Consider the following 18,652-nt stretch of genomic DNA (forward strand, 5'->3'; position numbering starts at 1 on the left):
GGTGAAACGGGTGGGGGAATGGGGGGTGAGGTAGTATGTGTGAGCAAAATTTGATGCAGCCCGAAGGGATTTCTCCCCGTCTTCTCCTTTTATGCATGGGGGGACAGAGAGGGTGGGGGGTCGCCGATTTAATGAAGCGTCCTTGCTTTGGATGTGCTGTGCCTTGCGACACTGCCTCTGACCCAGGGCAGTGGACAAGGTGCAGGGATGACCTGTCATCCAGGAGGTGCTAAGATGGGAGGGGAGTGGAGTGTATTTAGGGATGGAATGGATGGGAATGATTTTATGCCTTTTTCTTTTTGGCATCCTCCCTTGTAAGGGGGGAAAATCCTTGGTATATGTATGTACCATATTTTTCGGACCAATAGGCGCACCCGTAATTTGCTATTCTCCGTCCTTACATAAGGCGCACCTGGTTAGGTAGGTCAAACACCACCAGAGGCGCCACCGTCAATGACGAGCACAATAACGTGTCATTTTATGCGCACGCCATGCAAACGGCTAAATTTACATACCGCGGGAAATTTCATTCATGCAAATGTTATGCGAGTGTATTTACTACGATCGTAGTAAATTTCAAACAATTACATCATCAGTTACATGTCGGTACATAAAAACATAAGATAAACATGGCGGCTTGCATTCAGCAGTAAATCGAAAATTGGTTTATGTTTCAGTGTAAAAAATGAGCTAAATAAATTCAGTGTATTGGCAACTGACCAAAATGAACGAAAACTACTAGTCTCGCGGATTATTCTAATACCAAAATAAAGGCAGCGTGTTACGGAAGAGCTGAGAAATCGGTGGTACTAATTATTATTATTATTATTATTATTATTTTTTCTATCGGGTCGGATTATCGGATAACAACAACATCAACGTCCATCCCGCCATCTTATCTATGATCACTGGTGGTATGAATCAAACTTCACTCTATTAAGTTTCTTACTATTATGTTATATGCAAAGGGGGACGTAGAGGGGGGGTCGCCGATTAAATGAAGCGGCCTTGCTGTGGATGTACTGTGTCTTGCGACACTGCTTCTGACCCAGGGCGGTGGGCAGGGTGCAGGGATGACCCGTCATCCAGGAGGTGCTCAGATGAGAGGGAGGGTGGGAGGGGTGTGGAGTGTATTTAGGGATGAAATGGGTGGGAGTGTTTTTATGCCTTTCCCTTTCTGGTTACCTCCCTTGGAAGGGGGAAAAAGCCTTGGTATATGTATGTATGTATGTACTATTATGTTATTAGTGTAATAGACTTATAGTTGAATTATTTGAACTATTTTCTTTAAAATGTGTGATTTTCATGTAATATGATCAAAGATAAGTTACGTTTTTATCCTCCGTAATATTACGGACCACAGCTACGATTCCTGCATGCTATCTATGATCATTGGTGGTATGGATCAAGCTACACTATTAAGTTTGTTACTGTTGTGTTATTAGTGTAATAGATTGCATATAGTTGAATTATTCAAACTATTTTCTTTAAATTGTGTGATTTTCATGTAATTTGACGGTATTCGTAGCTGTGGTGGGTAATTTTACAGAGGATAAGAATGTAATTCTTTGATTAAATTACATGGAAATCACACATTCTAAAGAAAATAGGTCAAATAATGCAACCATATGCTAAATTCTTATATAAAATTGTGCCTGTCAGTAAAAACCGTCATTGTTTACGTTTGATCGGCGATTAGTCAGACCGCACGTTTCGGCCCGATTTTCCCTTTAAAATGCAATATCTAGAGAACTAGGACAGCTAGATGGATAATTCAAATTGCATTGTACTCATAGCGACTTTCTGCATCCCATGAGAACTACTTGGGCTCAAATATCAGGAATTCCATTTTCATGTTGACCTAGCTAACCTGGTCTCGTCATCGGATAATCATGCAAATGTGAGTGCATTCAGAACTGAACATTTTCGTTGTTGAATGAGAAAAATCGGTTGGGATTTAGCAAAATTACAAAAATAAATGATATATTTTTTATTTTGGTCAGTGAAATCAGACCACCTCCATGGACGGTCTGCCCTGCCTACCCCTATAAAACAACAAACATGTTATGGGAATTGTGGGGAATAAAACCAACGGTAGCAGTTTATTCCCGGAATTCTCTATTCACTTAAAAACACAAGATTACAAATGAAGGTAAATTTTTAGTTTCGACCATGGGCGCAATATAGCAATAGAAAATTAATGATTAATTTTGTAAATTATAATGTATCAACGTAATATGCAATTTTGTGAGCGGAAATAATAAACAAAAAACATAATGCTGAAACGGATTTCGTAAGTAAAGAAGTCGTGTCGGACGAATGGTACGCCATGTTTGTTATGATAGATGCCGACGTCGAAGAAATGAAAGGGTGATAAATTCGTCTAACCTAATCTAACCTGTGTTTAATAAATCATTACCTGCAAATTAAATGTCATCCGGCTCGTCCTCGTTGTCGTCGTCGTGAGAGACGTTGGCGTCCTGATCCTATGCTACCGACTTCTTTCATTAGCATATTACGTTGATACATTTTAATTTACAAAATTAATAATTAATCTTATATTGCTATATTGCGCCCATGATCGAAACTAAAAAAATACCCAAATGACTACAGTCTGAGTGAAGCGAGACTAGACCAATGCAAAATGGCTGTCTGTGTTGTGGACGCTATCATGTCATAGCCATGATAGCGTGACTGAATGCGGTGGCATGGACCCGAAAACTGTCGAAGTTTTCCCAATTTTCTTGTCAAGATACATGCACCTTGGTTATAACTTGGTTGTAACTTTTGTTAAGCCTGTGCACTGTCGCCGTCGTCAGGCTAGCTACGAAACGTGTCAAAATAGTACGTCACTATCCGAGGCATTTATTTTGCACTGAAGCCACACATAAGGCGCACCGCACGATAAGGCGCACCACCCGATTTTGGCCGATTTTAAGGATTTTGCCCGCGCCTTATGGTCCGAAAAATACGATATGTATAAAAGGCCAAAAAACATCCTTACCTTTTCCTATAGCTTTCTCACATATCTTACCACAAAAATCTGATCTACACAACCCCTACCTGTCCTAAACCCACACTGTTCCTAACCAGTTACTCCCTTTGTTCCTCTCCTAATCCTCTCAATCAAGACCCTCCCATAAGGCTTCCCAACTACATTCAACAAGCTGATCCCTCTGAAACTACTACACTCACACTTGTCCCCCTTTCCCTTGTAAAGCGGAACTATACAGCCACTCCTCCAGTCCTCCGGCACTCTACCCTCTCTTAAACAAACATTAAATAACCTCACCAGCCAGTCCACCATAACTGTACCTCCTTTCTTCAGACATTTTCCATGACATCCATCCAACCCAGGTGCCTTACCTGCTGTCATCATCTTAACAGCTGCTTTCACTTCATCCTTCCCTATTTCTCCTCCATTTTCCTCACTCATCACACACATTCTCTTAGCGCTTCCCACTGCAACTACCTTTCCCTCCCTATCCTCCTTCACATTGAGCAACTCCCTAAAATACTCTGCTCACCTTCCTCTCACTGCCTTCTCTTCCATTATCATCTCTTCATCTGCACCTTTTACCTTTTCTTCTCTACTTGATTTGCCTCCTCTTTCTCTTTTAATTTCCTTCCAAAACATCTTTTTATTACTTTCAAAATTTTCTGTCATACTCTTACCTCATTTTGCATCTGCTCTCCTCTTTGCTTCCTTTATCTTATGCTTAACTTCCCTTCTCTTTACTTTGTACCTCTCATACGATTCCCTTGTCCTAATTTGTAGCCAATCTATGAATGCCTGCTTCTTCTCTTCTACACCTTTCTTTGCTTCCTCATCCCACCACTCACTACCCTTCCTTCTATTTCCTCCCACCCTCCTTGTTCCACACACCATCTATGCACACCTTATGACCCTCCTTGAACCATCCCCATTCCTCCTCCACTCCTAGTTCTACTTTATCCTTTACTCCCTCGCATTCCTCTTTCAGCTTCTTCTTATACTCATTCTCCTTTTTTTTTTTTTTTTTTTTTTTTTCTCATTTAACCCAAATTGCCCGGGTGCCGCACATGTGAGGCAATCACTTTTGTTCCAAGATTTCGGGGTCAGCATATATGTGGTACTTGCAAATTTCTGAAGATATCGGGTGTCAGCATATATGCGTTACATAGCCACGTTCCAAATTTACGGGGAACGCACAAATGCGGTGTTGTCTCTTGTTCTCGGTCCTCAGCATATGTGCGTCTTTTTATCCTATAAGGCCAGAGGTTCTTTGTTTACCATTTGAAGTAAGAGGGGAGGGGGACTGGGGGGATAATTAGTTTCGCCTCATTACTCCAATACCCCCCTACTCAAGGGGGGGTGGCTGCGGTGAATGATGTCACCGAATTGGCGCATTCTGATTGGTTTATTTGAAATATATTATCTTATAAGACGATCTGAGATTGGATAATAAATTATGTTACACTATCTATGATTGGCCATAGAGGTGAGGGGTGAATGATGTCACCGAATTGGCGCATTCTGATTGGTTTATTTGAAATGTATTATTTTATAAGACGATCTGAGATTGGATAATAAATTATGTTACACTATCTATGATTGGCCATAGAGGTGAGGGGTGAATGATGTCACCGAATTGGCGCATTCTGATTGGTTTATTTGAAATATATTAGCTTATAAGACGATCTGAGATTGGATAATAAATTATGTTACACTTGGCTATCTATGATTGGCCATAGAGGTGAGGGGTGAATGATGTCACCGAATTGGCGCATTCTGATTGGTTTATTTGAAATGTATTATTTTATAAGACGATCTGAGATTGGATAATAAATTATGTTACACTTGGCTATCTATGATTGGCCATAGAGCTATATATAAGGCGAGACTCAGCCGGTTGAAGTCGTTTCTCGCCAGGCCTCTGAACTGCTAACATGCCTCGCCAGCCCCCAACCTCTCTACCTTCAACTTCTCGACCTACGAGTCATAGAAGGCCTACTTCCAAGTCTCGCCCTTTGCGTATATCATCCTCTGACGAAGATGACCCTGCACCTCTTGCTCCATCACCCAAAAGGCGTGCCATTCCATCTGCAAGTGGAACACAACTTGTACCATCGGGTACACAACAACCTGTACCCTCTACTTCGGGTACACAACAACAAGTAGGCGATTCTGACTGGGATCCTGAGGACGTGGACAGCTCAAGTGAGGGCAGTGATGAAGAATGGGGAGAATTGGATTATGTAAATATACATGATTCATCAATAGACTCGGACGAGCCGCTAGCCAATGTGGTGAGGAAGGAGCACGACAGGAATGCACCAGGTACATCTGGTTTCCAGTGGAAGAAGAAAAATAACGTACCAAGGAGATTTGCTTTCTCTGGTTCTCCAGGAGTACAGAATGAAGATCTGGATGGATACTCCACTGTGTCTGATGTATTTTCCTCTTTATTCCCTCCTGAAAGGTGGGAAAAATTTGCTGAGGAGACAAACACATATGCCAGCCAGAACCCACCCAAAGCCTATGCCCATTCGAAGCCTTGGACACCTGTGGACGAGACTGAGATGAAGGCCTTCATAGGTCTCCGTCTTCTCATGGGAGTGCAGAATCGTCCGCATGCACAGCACTTCTGGTCAAAAAGCAAACTTCTGCACTCCGAAATATTTGGTGAGACCATGAGTAGGGACCGATACTCCATGATTGCCTCAAATATGCATTTCTCCAATAATATGGATCCTCAGAAGGACAATGACAAGTTGTGGAAGCTAAGGCCCATCATTGATATGTTTGACTTCACCTTCAAGACTGTTTATACATCCCCCAAAATTGTGACAGTCGATGAGAGTCTCTTGGCATATCGTGGCAGACATCATGCTGTCCAGTATAATCCCTCAAAGCGGTCACGGTTTGGTCTGAAGGTATACAAGTTGTGCTGCAGTGATGGTCCTGCTGCTGGCTACACCATAGCTTTCAAGGTCTATATGGGGAAGGATCCAGTGGCTATGAGGGCAGTTGTTGATCTGATGACGAAGGCTGACATGATGGACAAAGGATACGACTTGTATGTGGACAATTGGTATTCGTCACCACAACTTTTTCACTACCTCCAGGCAAGGCGAACAAATGTGGCTGGCACAGTAAGGATGAATAGAAAGTTCATGCCAAAAGATATGGTAGTAAAGAAGAAAGGAGAGATAACATCACGGTCAACAGCTACAGGCATGATATGTATATCCTGGATGGACAAGAGGAGAGTAAACATCCTCTCAACAATGCACAGAGACAACATGGAACCCCTTCCACCCAACAGGAGGGGAGAGGTACGCCACAAGCCACAAGCCATCCTAGATTATGATCTAGGAATGAAAGGAGTGGACTTGTCTGATCAAATGGCACAATCGTACCCTGTACCGCGAAAAACCAACAAGTGGTACATAAAGTTATTTTTTCATCTGCTGGACACTGCCATTGTGAACACTCATCTCATTCACCGGGCACTTGGAAGCACCAAATCACATCTGGATGACAGGCTGGAGCTGATAGAAGACCTTATTCAACCTCATCACACCAGATGCCGCTCACCATCACCAGGACCAGGAGTTATAGGTGTACGACCAGGTCATCTTTTGACTGAAGTCCCAGACAAGAAAAGAAAACGCTGTCGCCAGTGTCGCATAGAAAGTGGGACAAGAAAAGACTCCTTCTACTGGTGTGCCAAGTGTAAGTTAGGTTTCTGCCCAGGGAAGTGCTTCAATAACTACGCAGAACACAGACATGTCTTCTAGACTGACCACCAGTGGACCAGAGGACGGGCTGCCGCATATATGTGGTGCTTCTAATTTGATTATTTTCCTTTTTGTAAATTCAATAAAAATTATTTTGTGATCACTATATTTATTACATAAACATATATGTAAAGGATGGAACCTGATATACATAAATAAAATAAAAAAAAACAAGGTAGTTGAAGCTTCTCTTAGTAATATAAGCAACCAAACTCAAGCTTACATAAATTTAGGATGTCTTACAAATTTTATTCTCATATGAACACATCACAACACATAATAATAAATAATACATGTTCGTGAATCTGAAGGGCCCTGGCCTTATACAGAAACCCCGCTATGCGCGGAAGTTAAGTAGATAAGACGTCCGAGAGTGAGATGCGTCAACAACATCTCAGGCCCGTCAAATTTGGGTTAAGCAGTTCACTCTAAGTACCTCCCTACCTTCTGCCCTTTTCCTCTTTATCTTATTCTTCACTCTCAATTTACCTTGCACCAGAAAATGATCTGATATTCTCCCACTCTCTCCCCTTAGAACATGTACATCCTTAACTCTTCCTACCATACTCCTGGTCACCACTATATATTCCATTAATGCTCTGTCTGCCACCCTTCCATCCACCACCCTCTCCCATGTGTACTTATGCTTGACTTTTTTCCTAAACACTATATTTGCTATCATCAACTCTCAAGACACATCTCCACCATCATTTCTCCACTATGATTTTTACATGTAACTCCATACTTCTCAATCACTCCGTCTATTGGTTCATTTCCTACCTTAGCATTAAGGTCTCCCAATACAGCTACATTGACATTTCTCCCTAATCCCTCTATGCACTCGTTGATATCTACCCATAAAGCCTCCCTTTCCTTTACGCTCTTCTCACTACCAGGTCCATACGCACTTAGAAAAACCCACATCTCCCCAGCTTCACCTTCATCCACATCAACCTTGATGAAACCTTCCACTCCTCTACCCGCTTAATTATCTCTAAACTTACTAGTATGGCCACCCCTTCTCTCCCTCATCCCCTCTTCACTCCTGAGTACCTCCCGGCTACACTCCCAAACTCACAGTTGCCCTTTCCTTTCATTTTAATTTCACTCAAGGCCAGCACATCCATCTTTCTTCTCACAAACATACTGCCTATCTCTTCCCTTTTACTCTCATTTGTATCACATCCACGCACATTAAAAGACCCAAACCTTAGGGTACTGGTTGGAAAACTCCCGGACCATCTTATGCCTTATCTTCTTTTTTTAGGAATGTTTCCTTTTGGGGCTACAGGTAGTAGGACTCCTAATCCAATCCCCCGTCCCGTTTTTTGTCACTGTTTATGACTGAAATGGAAAGACTTGGTGGTTAGCATTCTCTTCCCCCACCACAGGGTTGGCAAAAAAAAAAGGAAATGAATATTCAGAGAAATGGTACAGGACAGTAACAAGGAGTTGGGGAACAGCATAACGGAGGGATAGTCGTAGTATAAAAGTGTCATAATTTCTCTTTGAACAGAGTTTTCCACTATCACAGACAAAATGATGTGTGGCTCTGGTCTGTAGGGGTGCCCCATATAGACCCTAAAGTATCAACTGCATGCTACTTTGCCACAATAACATGCAGCTAATACCCCAGACGGGGATTACACACACAAGAATATTATGTATGTAATCCAGAAACCTTAATACTAACACAAAGAAAATAAAAGAAATATGAAGATAATTTGCTGGCAACTTTGAGTGCACACTGCGCGTCCAGCCTGCCAGTGATGGAAACAATTACAAAAATTGGATTACATTGCAGTGTACTGACATATTGTATCTGTGTTACAAGTTGTAATAAATAAAGCTGGTCACATTACATCAAAGAGAAAAGTAAAATGATAAGAAAAAAACATAACCAAAAAAATACAACTTGGTAATTTACACAGATATACTGCCCTCATGGTTTACTATGACCTGAGGGCAGGACACTAAAACACCCGCTATGATCTGACATTTGACTTTATGGGTGTGGTACTGGTATACACAGCTGACAGATAAGGTGGGGGTAAAACAATTTGCTGGTAGACAACTAACAACCAACATGAGAAAGAAAAAACAAACAAAAAAAACATGGACATTGGGTACGTCACATGTAAGAAGAATGTGTTAAAGAAGGAAGAAAGTGAAAGAGTGAATGATGAGTGTAAATTGATGAAGGAATGACATAGCTTGAAGAGATCTTCTTCTCTGTTTTGTAAATTTTTTCGAGTGAATGAGTGGGGGAGGAGGGAGGATTGCCATATAATGAAGTAGTGGAGGTAAACTAGTTTGAAGGATGAGAAAGTGGAGGAAATGGAGAATTACATGTTTGACTATTTTTTATCACCCATTTTCTGTTAGCTATGGAAAAACTTATGGTGATTTTATGGCTACAACATTCTTTCTCTTTTTTTCAGGTAATCGTGAAGCAGTGATCTCAACCATAAGGCATACCCTTATAGCTTTAGAGCAAAATATATCCATCCATTTATTTCACCCACAGTGGGCCAATATTCGGAAATCATGGAACTCAAATGTTATGGCAGCAGCAGAGCCTAGTCAGTTTGGGAAACTAATCATGCTGCTGGTTGCTTGCATCAAGCCAGTTGTTCTGAATCCTGTATGGCATGAATCCCTTGGTCATGTACGATTTTGTAGAGTAACTGCTTTAGAAAGAGAAGAAAGAAAAAAACAGGAGAAGAAAGATAAGAAGGAATTGGATCAGGATGAAATTAGGCCAATAACTGTTGTTAAATACACTTTGGGGCTCAAACATCAGGTAAAGTTTATTTTTATTTTATTTCATTTTATTTGTTTATCTAATTATTAATTTCTTTTCTTGTTCTGTTGCACCATGATTTTATCCACATTTGTACAAGTTTGGGACAGTACGAATAATTTATCATCTTTGCAGGTATGGAAGCTTAAGGGTGAAGAATATCGTATCCATGCCATGTGGGGATGGCAGTGGCTCTCTGCATTTCGTAAGTACTCAAACATACCAATGAAGACTGTAGGACTAAGAGCAGGGCCAGAGAAGGTCATGTTACCCATCAAAGGATCTGCTGGTTTGAGAAGCCTTCCTGTTAATCTCAGTGTGTACCAGCAATTTGCCAACAAAACACCCTTTCTGAAACCTTCAATATTGTCACCAAATCAGTTGGCGAAAGAAGCAGCAGAGGGAAAATCTTCCAAAGACGAGGATGAAAAGAAGAATGAAATTTTTATAGCTATTGCAGGTAGGTTGAGTTATGATGATGTATATGGTAATATTTTATTTAACTTCAGTATGGAGATTATGCCATAAATTTAGGTATTATCCAGAATTTTTTTGGGGGGGATGTCTCTAATCATCCATAGGGATGGCATTAAAGTTCTTAAATGATGAATATATGGAGTTAGTACCCCATATGTGGCATATTGATTAAAACAAAGAAGGTAGATTGCTTCCCTATAGGGTGTTGAACAGAGGAGGCCAGATAAAGATAATACCCTGAAAATTTTAACAGTTTAGATTATTGATTGGTGAAAGACAATACTATTGAAATAAACACCAAGTGAAAATGGAGCCTTGGTATGATGTTTTGCTTGTTACAGCTTTAACAAGTGAAATGTTGTACTAATAAAGGTTCTGTCCTCACATGGTGTTTATTTTGATAGACTTATCGGCAACTGCCACTTTAATACAAAAGACAATACCCCATCAAGGGTATTGTCTGCATCTTATTGTGAAGTTAAACTCTGATCAATAGCATGCAACTGATACTTTAGGGTCTATATGGGGCATCCCTATGAGTTACAGCCACACATTATTTTGTCTGTGTTAGAGGAAATCTCTATTCATAGAGAAATTATACTACTTACTGTGACCGTGATGAGTGAGGAAAATGGAGGAGAAATAAGAAAGGAAGAAGTGAAGGCAGTTGTGAAGATGATGAGAGCAGGTAAGGCACCTAGTCTGGATGGATGCCATGCAGAATGTCTAAAAAAAGGAGGTACAGTGATGGTGGACTGGCTGGTGAAGTTATTTAATGTTTGCTGGAGAGAGGGTAGAGTGCCGGAGGACTGGAGGAGTGCCTATATACAGTGCTCAACAAGGATGTACAAACGGTTAGCGAGAATGAGTGATGAGGAGTGTTGAGGACTGTTTTTGCTGAAATGCATAATTTTATATAAAGATTTAGCATATGGTTGCATTTTGACCTATTTTCTTTAAAATGTGTGATTTCCATGTAATTTGATCAAAGAGAAGTTACGTTTTTATCCTCTACAAAATTACCAACCACATACCGTCCGACTCATTAATTGCCGATCTCAACCAAACAATGATGGTTTTTGCTTAAATGCACAATTTTATATAAAAAGTTAGCATATGGTTGCATTATTTGACCTATTTTCTTTAAAATGTGTGATTTCCATATAATTTGATCAAAGAGAAGTTACGTTTTTATCCTCTGCAAAATTACCGACAACAGCTATGAATACCGTCCAGATTTTGCTGAAATGCACAGTTTTATATAAAAAATTAGCATATAGTTGCATTATTTGACCTATTTTCTTTCAAATGTGTGATTTTCATGCAATTTGATCAAAGAGAAGTTACATTTTTATCCTCTGCGAAATTGCCGACCAACTCGCTCAGTCAACCAAACTCGAACAAGAACGGTTTTTGCTGAAATGCATAATTTTATATAAAAAATTAGCATATGGTTGCATTATTTGACCTATTTTCTTTAAAATGTGTGATTTCCATGCAATTTGATCAAAGAGAAGTTATGTTTTTATCCTCTGCAAAATCACCGACAACAGCTATGAATACTGTCCGACTCACTCATAGCCGACCAAACTCGAACAAGGACGGTTTTTGCTGAAATGCACGATTATATACAAAAGAAATAGCATATGATTGCATTATTTGACCTATTTTCTTTAAAATGTGTGATTTTCATGTAATTTGATAAAAAAGAAGTTACGTTTTTATCCTCTGCAAACTTACCGACCACAGCTATGAATATAGTCCAACTCATTAATAGCCGACCAAACTCGAACAAGAATGGTTTTTGCTGAAATGCATGATTGTATATAAAAAATTACCATATGGTTGCATTATTTGACCTATTTTCTTTAAAATGTGTGATTTCCATATAATTTGATCAAAGAGAAGTTACGTTTTTATCCTCTGCAAAATTGCTGACCACAGCTATGAATACCATCCGACGGTTTTTGCTGAAATGCACGATTGGTCAAATTACATGAAAATTACACATTTTAAAGAAAATAGTAGAAATAATTCAACTATATGCAATCTATTACACCAATAACACAATAGTAAGAAACTTAATAGAGTGTAGTTTGATCCATACCACCAGTGATCATAGATGGCGGGCTGGACGAATCATAGCTGTGGTCAGTAATTTTGCAGAGGATAAAAACGTAACTTCTCTTTGATCAAATTACATGGAAATCACACATTTTAAAGAAAATAGGTCAAATAATGTAACCATATGCTAATTGTTTTTTATAAAATTGTGCATTTGAGCAAAAACTGTCATTGTTTGGTTGAGGTCGGCAATTAGTGAGTCAGATGGTATGTGGTTGGTAATTTTGTAGAGGATAAAAACATAACTTCTCTTTGATCAATTCTATCATGACATTTTCATCGTTTTTAATTGGTCCTATTCTTTCTTTATTTTTTGTTCTATAGAGGTGAAAGAAACCCTTTGGGTTGGATTTTGCTTGACTGGCAACCTTGATTTCATAATTACGTTTCACTATGTGTATTCCTTTTAATCAGCTTTGCCATTTCGTTATATCTTGATCTAAGGTGTGATACCCCTTTTTTTTCATAAAGTCCTCTTTTCATTCCAATCTCATGTTTCAATTTCAATCAGTCTGTCATCCATTTGGGAGTATTACTATTTTTCCGTATTGACTTTAGGGGGATAAATGTGTTTTGTGCATTAATATATAATTAGGTCAGGTAGATTGCTATACATTTCTTCCAAATCGCTGACCTAACTGTTGGGCCCTCACCCCCAAATGACCTGACCCAAGGTATTTATATTACCCTCCATGACCTGACCCCTAGTCCTGACCTGACTCCCAGTCACGCACCGAGACCCGACAATATTCAAAACGTCCACATGACATTTTGTATTCAATTTCAAATAGTTTTTTATATTGTCAAAGTTTGCTATCCTGAAGTCTGGTAATTGAATGTTATTCATACTTTTTAATTTTTCCCAAATAACATTAAATTTTATTTCTTGATGATTGCTCTCCCACTATTACGCTGCTAATTTGGTGCTCATTATTTGTTCAAATTAAGTCCAGGGTATTTTGGCCCCTCATAGCACCCAATGGGGATATTAAAGCAAGGGCATAAAAGGGTCTAGGAGGTGTTCTCCAGCCAGAACCCTAAGGTTTGGGTCTTAATTTTGTGGGTGTGGTAGAGATCAAATTAAAAGGGAAGATATAGGCAGCATGTTTGTGAGAAGAAAGACATGTGTTGGCATTGAATAAAACTAAGTTGAAAGGGAGGGTCATGTTTTAGATTGGGAGTGTAGTTTCAGGAGTGAAGAGAGGGCAAGGGAGGGAAGGGGTGGCTATATTAGTAAGTGAGGAGATAGGTAAGTGTATGGTGGAGTGTAAGGAGGTTTCTTTAAGGTTAATGTGGATGAAGGTGAAACTGGGAAAGGTGTGTTTTTTGTAAGTGCATATGGGCCTGGTAGTGAGAAGAGTGTAGAGGAAAGGGAGCCTTTTTGGATAGACTAAGTTAGTGCATAGAGGGATTAGGGAGAAATGTCAATGGAGTGGTATTGGAAGAAGTCAATGCTAGGGTAGGAAATGAACAAGTGCACATGGGGTAGGATAGCGGATGGAAGGGTGGTAGATAGAGCTTTAATGGACTATATAGTGGTGCCCAGGAGGAAAGTAGGAAAAGTTTTGGATGTACATGTTCTTAGGAGAGAGTGGGGGAAATCAGATTATTTTTTGGTGAAAAGTAAGTTGAGAGTGGAGGATAGAAGGAGAAAGAGAAAGTACAGATGGTAGGAAAGTACTTAGTGTAAACTGGTTAAATGAGAAGGAGTACAAGAAAAGAGAAGTAAAGCAAAAGGTAAAGGAGGCAAAGAGGAGAGCAGATGTGAAATGGGGTAGGAGTATGACAGAAAATTTTGAAAGTAATAAAAAGATGTTTTGGAAAGAAATTAAGAGAGGAAGAGGAGGCGAATCAAGTAGGGAAGAAAAGGTAAAAGGTACAGATAGAGAGATGATAATGGAAGAGATGGCAGTAAGGGGAAGATGGGCAGAATATTTTAGGGAGTTGCTAAATGTGAAGGAGGATAGGGAAGGAAAGATAGCTGCAGTGGGAAATGCGAAGAAAATGAGAGTGAGGAGAATGGAGGAGTAATAAGAAAGGATGAGGTAAAGGCAGTTGTAAAGATGATGAAAGCAGGTAAGGCACCTGGTCTGGATGGATGCCATGCAGAATGTCTGAAAAAGGGAGGTTCATTGATGGTGGACTGGTTGGTGAGGTTGTTTAATGTTTGCTGGAGAGAGGGTGGGGTACCGGAGGACTGGAGAAGTGCCTGTATAGTTCCTCTTTACAAGGGAAAAGGGGACAAGTGTGAATGTAGTAGTTTCAGAGGGATTAGCCTGTTAAGTGTAGTAGGGAAGGCTTATGGGAGGATCTTAATTGAGAGGATTAGGAGAGGAACAGAAGGAGTAATTGGTGAGGAACAGTGTGGATTTAGGACAGGTAGAGGTTGTGTAGATCAGATCTTTGTGGTAAGACAGATATGTGAGAAAGCTATAGGAAAGGGGAAGGATGTTTTTTGGGCTTTTATGGATCTGGAAAAGGCTTAGGATAGGGTAGACAGAAAGGCACTGTGGGAGGTACTGCAGATTTATGGGATAGGAGGAAAGCTTCTGGGAGCTGTCAAGAGTTTTTATGAGAGTAGTAGAGCATGTGTCAGGATTAGAAATGGAGAGAGTGAGTGGTTTGAAGTAAAGGTGGGACTTCGTCAAGGATGCGTTATGTCGCCCTGGCTGTTCAACTTATACATGGATGGGGTGGTGCGAGAGGTGAATGCTAGGGTAGTGGGTCAGGGATTGGAGATGGTTAAAGAAAATGGAGAAAAGTGGGAGGTGAGCCAGCTGTTGTTTGCGGACGACACTGCGCTTGTGGCAGGGTCAGAGGAGGGATTGAGGAAGCTGGTGGCAGAGTTTGGGAGAGTATGTGATAGAAGAAAGCTAAAGATAAATGTGGGTAAAAGTAAGGTGATGAGATGTACAAGGGGTGAAAGTGGCAGTAGACTGGAAGTGAACATTAAGGGAGAGCGACTGGAGGAAGTGGATAGTTTTAGATACTTGGGTGCAAGTGTAGCAGGAAAAGGTGGAGTGAAGGTGGAGGTAGAATGTAGATTGAGAGAAGCGAGTAAATGCCTTGGTGGTTTAAAGAGTGTAATGAGGAATAGACATTTGGGAATGGATGCGAAGAGGAGACTGTATGAAGGAGTGATTGTGCCAACAGCACTGTATGGGGCAGAAACGTGGAACATAAGAGAAGAAGAGAGAAGGAGTTTGAATGTGTTTGAGATGAGGTGTCTGAGAAGTATGGTGGGGATTACTAGGCTGGATAGAGTGAGAAATGAGGAGGTGAGGAGGAGAACAGGGGTGAAAAAGGATTTGGGAGATAGGGTTGATGAAAGAATATTAGGATGGTTTGGACACATGGAAAGAATGAGTGAAGAAAGACTAGTAAAAGAGGTATGGAAGGCAGATGTGGAGGGAGTGAACATGAGGGGACGTCCTAGGATGAGGTGGATGGATGGGGTGAAGGGGGCTTTGGGGAAGAGGGGAATGTCTGTTGAGGAAGGAAGGGAGAGGACGGAAGACAGAGGTGAGTGGAGAATGGTTGTATATGGATGATGTTGTGACTGCATGAGGAGGAATGGGCGGGGGGGTGGGGTAGTATGTGTGAGTGAATTTTGACGCAGCCCGAAGGGATTTCTCCCTGTCCTCGCCTTATATGCAAAGGGGGACGGAGAGGGGGGGGTCGCTGATTAAATGAAGCGGCCTTGCTGTGGATGTACTGTGTCTTGCGACACTGCTTCTGACCCAGGGCGGTGGGCAGGGTGCAGGGATGACCCATCATCCAGGAGGTGCTCAGATGAGAGGGAGGGTGGGAGGGGTGTGGAGTGTATTTAGGGATGAAATGGGTGGGAGTGTTTTTATGCCTTTCCCTTTCTGGCTACCTCCCTTGGAAGGGGGAAAAAGCCTTGGTATATGTATGTATGTAGTACAAGAAGCTGAGAGAAGAGTAGTAAGGAGTGAAGGATAGAGTAGAACTAGGAGTGGAGGAGGAATGGGGATGTTTCAAGGAGGGAGTCACAGGTGGGCAAATATGGTGTGTGGAACAAGGAGGATGGGAGGAAATAGAAGGAAGGGTAGTGAGTGATAGGATGAGGAAGCAAAGAAGGTTGTAGAAGAAAAGAAACAAGCATTCCTAGATTGGTTGCAAAATAGGAAGAAACATATGAGAGGTACAAAGAAAAAAGAAGAGAAGTAAAACATAAGATTAAGGAGGCAAAAAGGAGAGCAGATGTGAAATGGGGTAAGAGTATGACAGAAAATTTTGAAAGTAATAAAAGATGTTTTGGAAGGAAATAAAGAGAGGAAGGGGAGGTGAATAAAAAAGAAGGGATAAAAGGTGTGATTGGAAAGATGATAATGGAAGAGATGCCAGTAAGAGGAAGATGGGCAGAGTATTTTAGGGAGTTGCTAAATGTGATGGAGGATAGGAAGGGAAAGGTAGTTGTAGTGGGAGACACTAAGAAAATGACAGTGATGAATGAGGAAAATTGGAAAGAAATAAGAAAAGATAAGGTGAAAGCAATTATTAACCCCTTCCATACAGTGCCGCACACGTAGGCGTCATGAGGAGCAAGTGCATTCACGACGCTGCCATATCGGCGTCTTGATTATATTTATTGTAGTTGCCCCTGTGTTTTTACATTCTCCCTAATCTGCTCTTAATCCCATTCTCTGTGGTTTTGAAAATTCACGGGTGAAAGAGAGAACGATCGATATAAGCCGTGACTATATTTTATGATGCGAGTATTATTACGACACGTACGGCTGGCATTGGCTGCTGCCCGCGAGATTTAAGTCCCGTAGTGAAGTGGTTAAAATTATGAGAGCAGATAAGATTCCTGGGTTAGATGGGTGTCATACAGTGTGTCTAAAATAGGGAAGTACAATGATGGTGGACTGGTTGGTGAGGTTATTTAATGTTTGTCTAAAAGAGGGTAAAATGCCAGAGGACTAGAGGAGTGCCTGTATAGTTCCACTTTACAAGGGAAAGGGGGACAAGTGTGAGTGTAGTAGTTTATTAAGTATACAGGTAGTCGTCGATTTACGACCGAGTTCAGTTCCGACAGACAGGTCGTAAGTCGATCTGGACGCAAGTCGGATTTTATATATATACAGTATATATTACCCTTGATTATTTTTGTTACTGTATATATATATTGTATATTATATTTAGCATACTGAAATAATCTTAGCATCTTTGAAATATGTTGTATAGTATTTTTAACCTTTTTATAATTTTATCTGATTTTCTTTGGGAAACGTAGCTTAGGCTTAAGCATACTGAATAAAATCCTATCATGTTTGACCTATGATATTAGATACTTTATTTTTTAATATTTTTATTATCTTACCACCAGACTTTCTTTAGGAAACGTATGCATACTGAATAAAATCGTATTATCTTTGAGCTACATTCTTTAATATTCTTTAACTTTTTATAATTTTTGTTAGGAAACGTAGCCTAGGCCTATGCATACTGAATAAAGTCCTGTCATCTGTGACCTACAAATACTTTTTTGTTTGTTAAATACATATCATTGCAAGGCACAATTAGGAAAATTTCTATTTCAAAACACATTCTTTTCGTTTACGTACTACAGGTAAATGTCGACTTACGATGGCATTAGGTTTCGATAGAGCCATCGTAAGACGATCTCATCGTAAGTCGATCCCCACTCTGTTCCGTGGTCACTGTACCTAGCCTACCTGTATATTAACCACCAGAGATACTGAATATAGCCTATTAAACATGTACAGTAGTTTATTTAATTATTTTTATCCTTTTTACCATATTCAAACACTATAATATGTATTTTCAGTACGGCACTTAAATCTCGCGGGCAGCAGCCAATGCCAGCCGTACGACGTGACGTAATAATACTCGCATCATAAAATATAGTCACCGCTTATATCGATCGTTCTCTCTTTCACCCGCGAATTTTGAAAACCACAGAGAATGAATCATTTGAGAGAATGTAAAAACACAGGGGCGACTACAATAAATATAATCAAGACGCCGATATGGCAGCGTCGCGAATCCACTTGCTCCTCATGACGCATACGTGTGCGGCCCCGTATGGAAGGGGTTAAATTATCATATCGTCGTCGTCGTCGTCGTCATCGTAAAGTCGAACAATCGTAAGTCGCGGCCATCGTAAGTCGACGTTTACCTGTATACCGAAAATATCGACAACAGAGCATAAACAAAGTTTACTGTTACATTTCATTAATCGCTAAACATAAAAATACAAAATGCTGTACTGAACATATTGTTATCGACAACAGACTAAGCATAAAAAAGATTTACTGTTACATTTTATTAATTGAAAAACATAAAAATACAAAATGTAAGGTAAAATTTTATTTCAAAACACATTCTTTTCGTTTACGTACTGTACCGAACATATTGTTATCGACAACAAACTAGCCTAGGCATAAAAAAAGTTTTACTGTTACATTTCATTAATTG

The 18,652-nt window shown here is 40.2% G+C and overlaps 1 protein-coding gene across 3 annotated transcripts in view; it reads left to right on the forward strand.

Moving 5' to 3' along the window:
* Window positions 1–18,652, forward strand: part of LOC143032340 (nucleosome-remodeling factor subunit NURF301-like) — a 311,934-nt gene that overhangs the window by 57,165 nt on the left and 236,117 nt on the right. For all 3 annotated transcript variants that reach the window (XM_076196918.1, XM_076196919.1, XM_076196920.1), the window contains exons 8-9: window positions 9,225–9,586; window positions 9,722–10,046. In XM_076196918.1, coding sequence (XP_076053033.1) covers window positions 9,225–9,586; window positions 9,722–10,046 — 687 coding nt within the window. The remainder of the gene's footprint in view (window positions 1–9,224; window positions 9,587–9,721; window positions 10,047–18,652) is intronic.

Source organism: Oratosquilla oratoria, chromosome 13 (assembly GCF_046742065.1).
Source record: "Oratosquilla oratoria isolate Oo_2021 chromosome 13, ASM4674206v1, whole genome shotgun sequence".
Lineage (NCBI taxonomy): Eukaryota > Metazoa > Arthropoda > Malacostraca > Stomatopoda > Squillidae > Oratosquilla > Oratosquilla oratoria.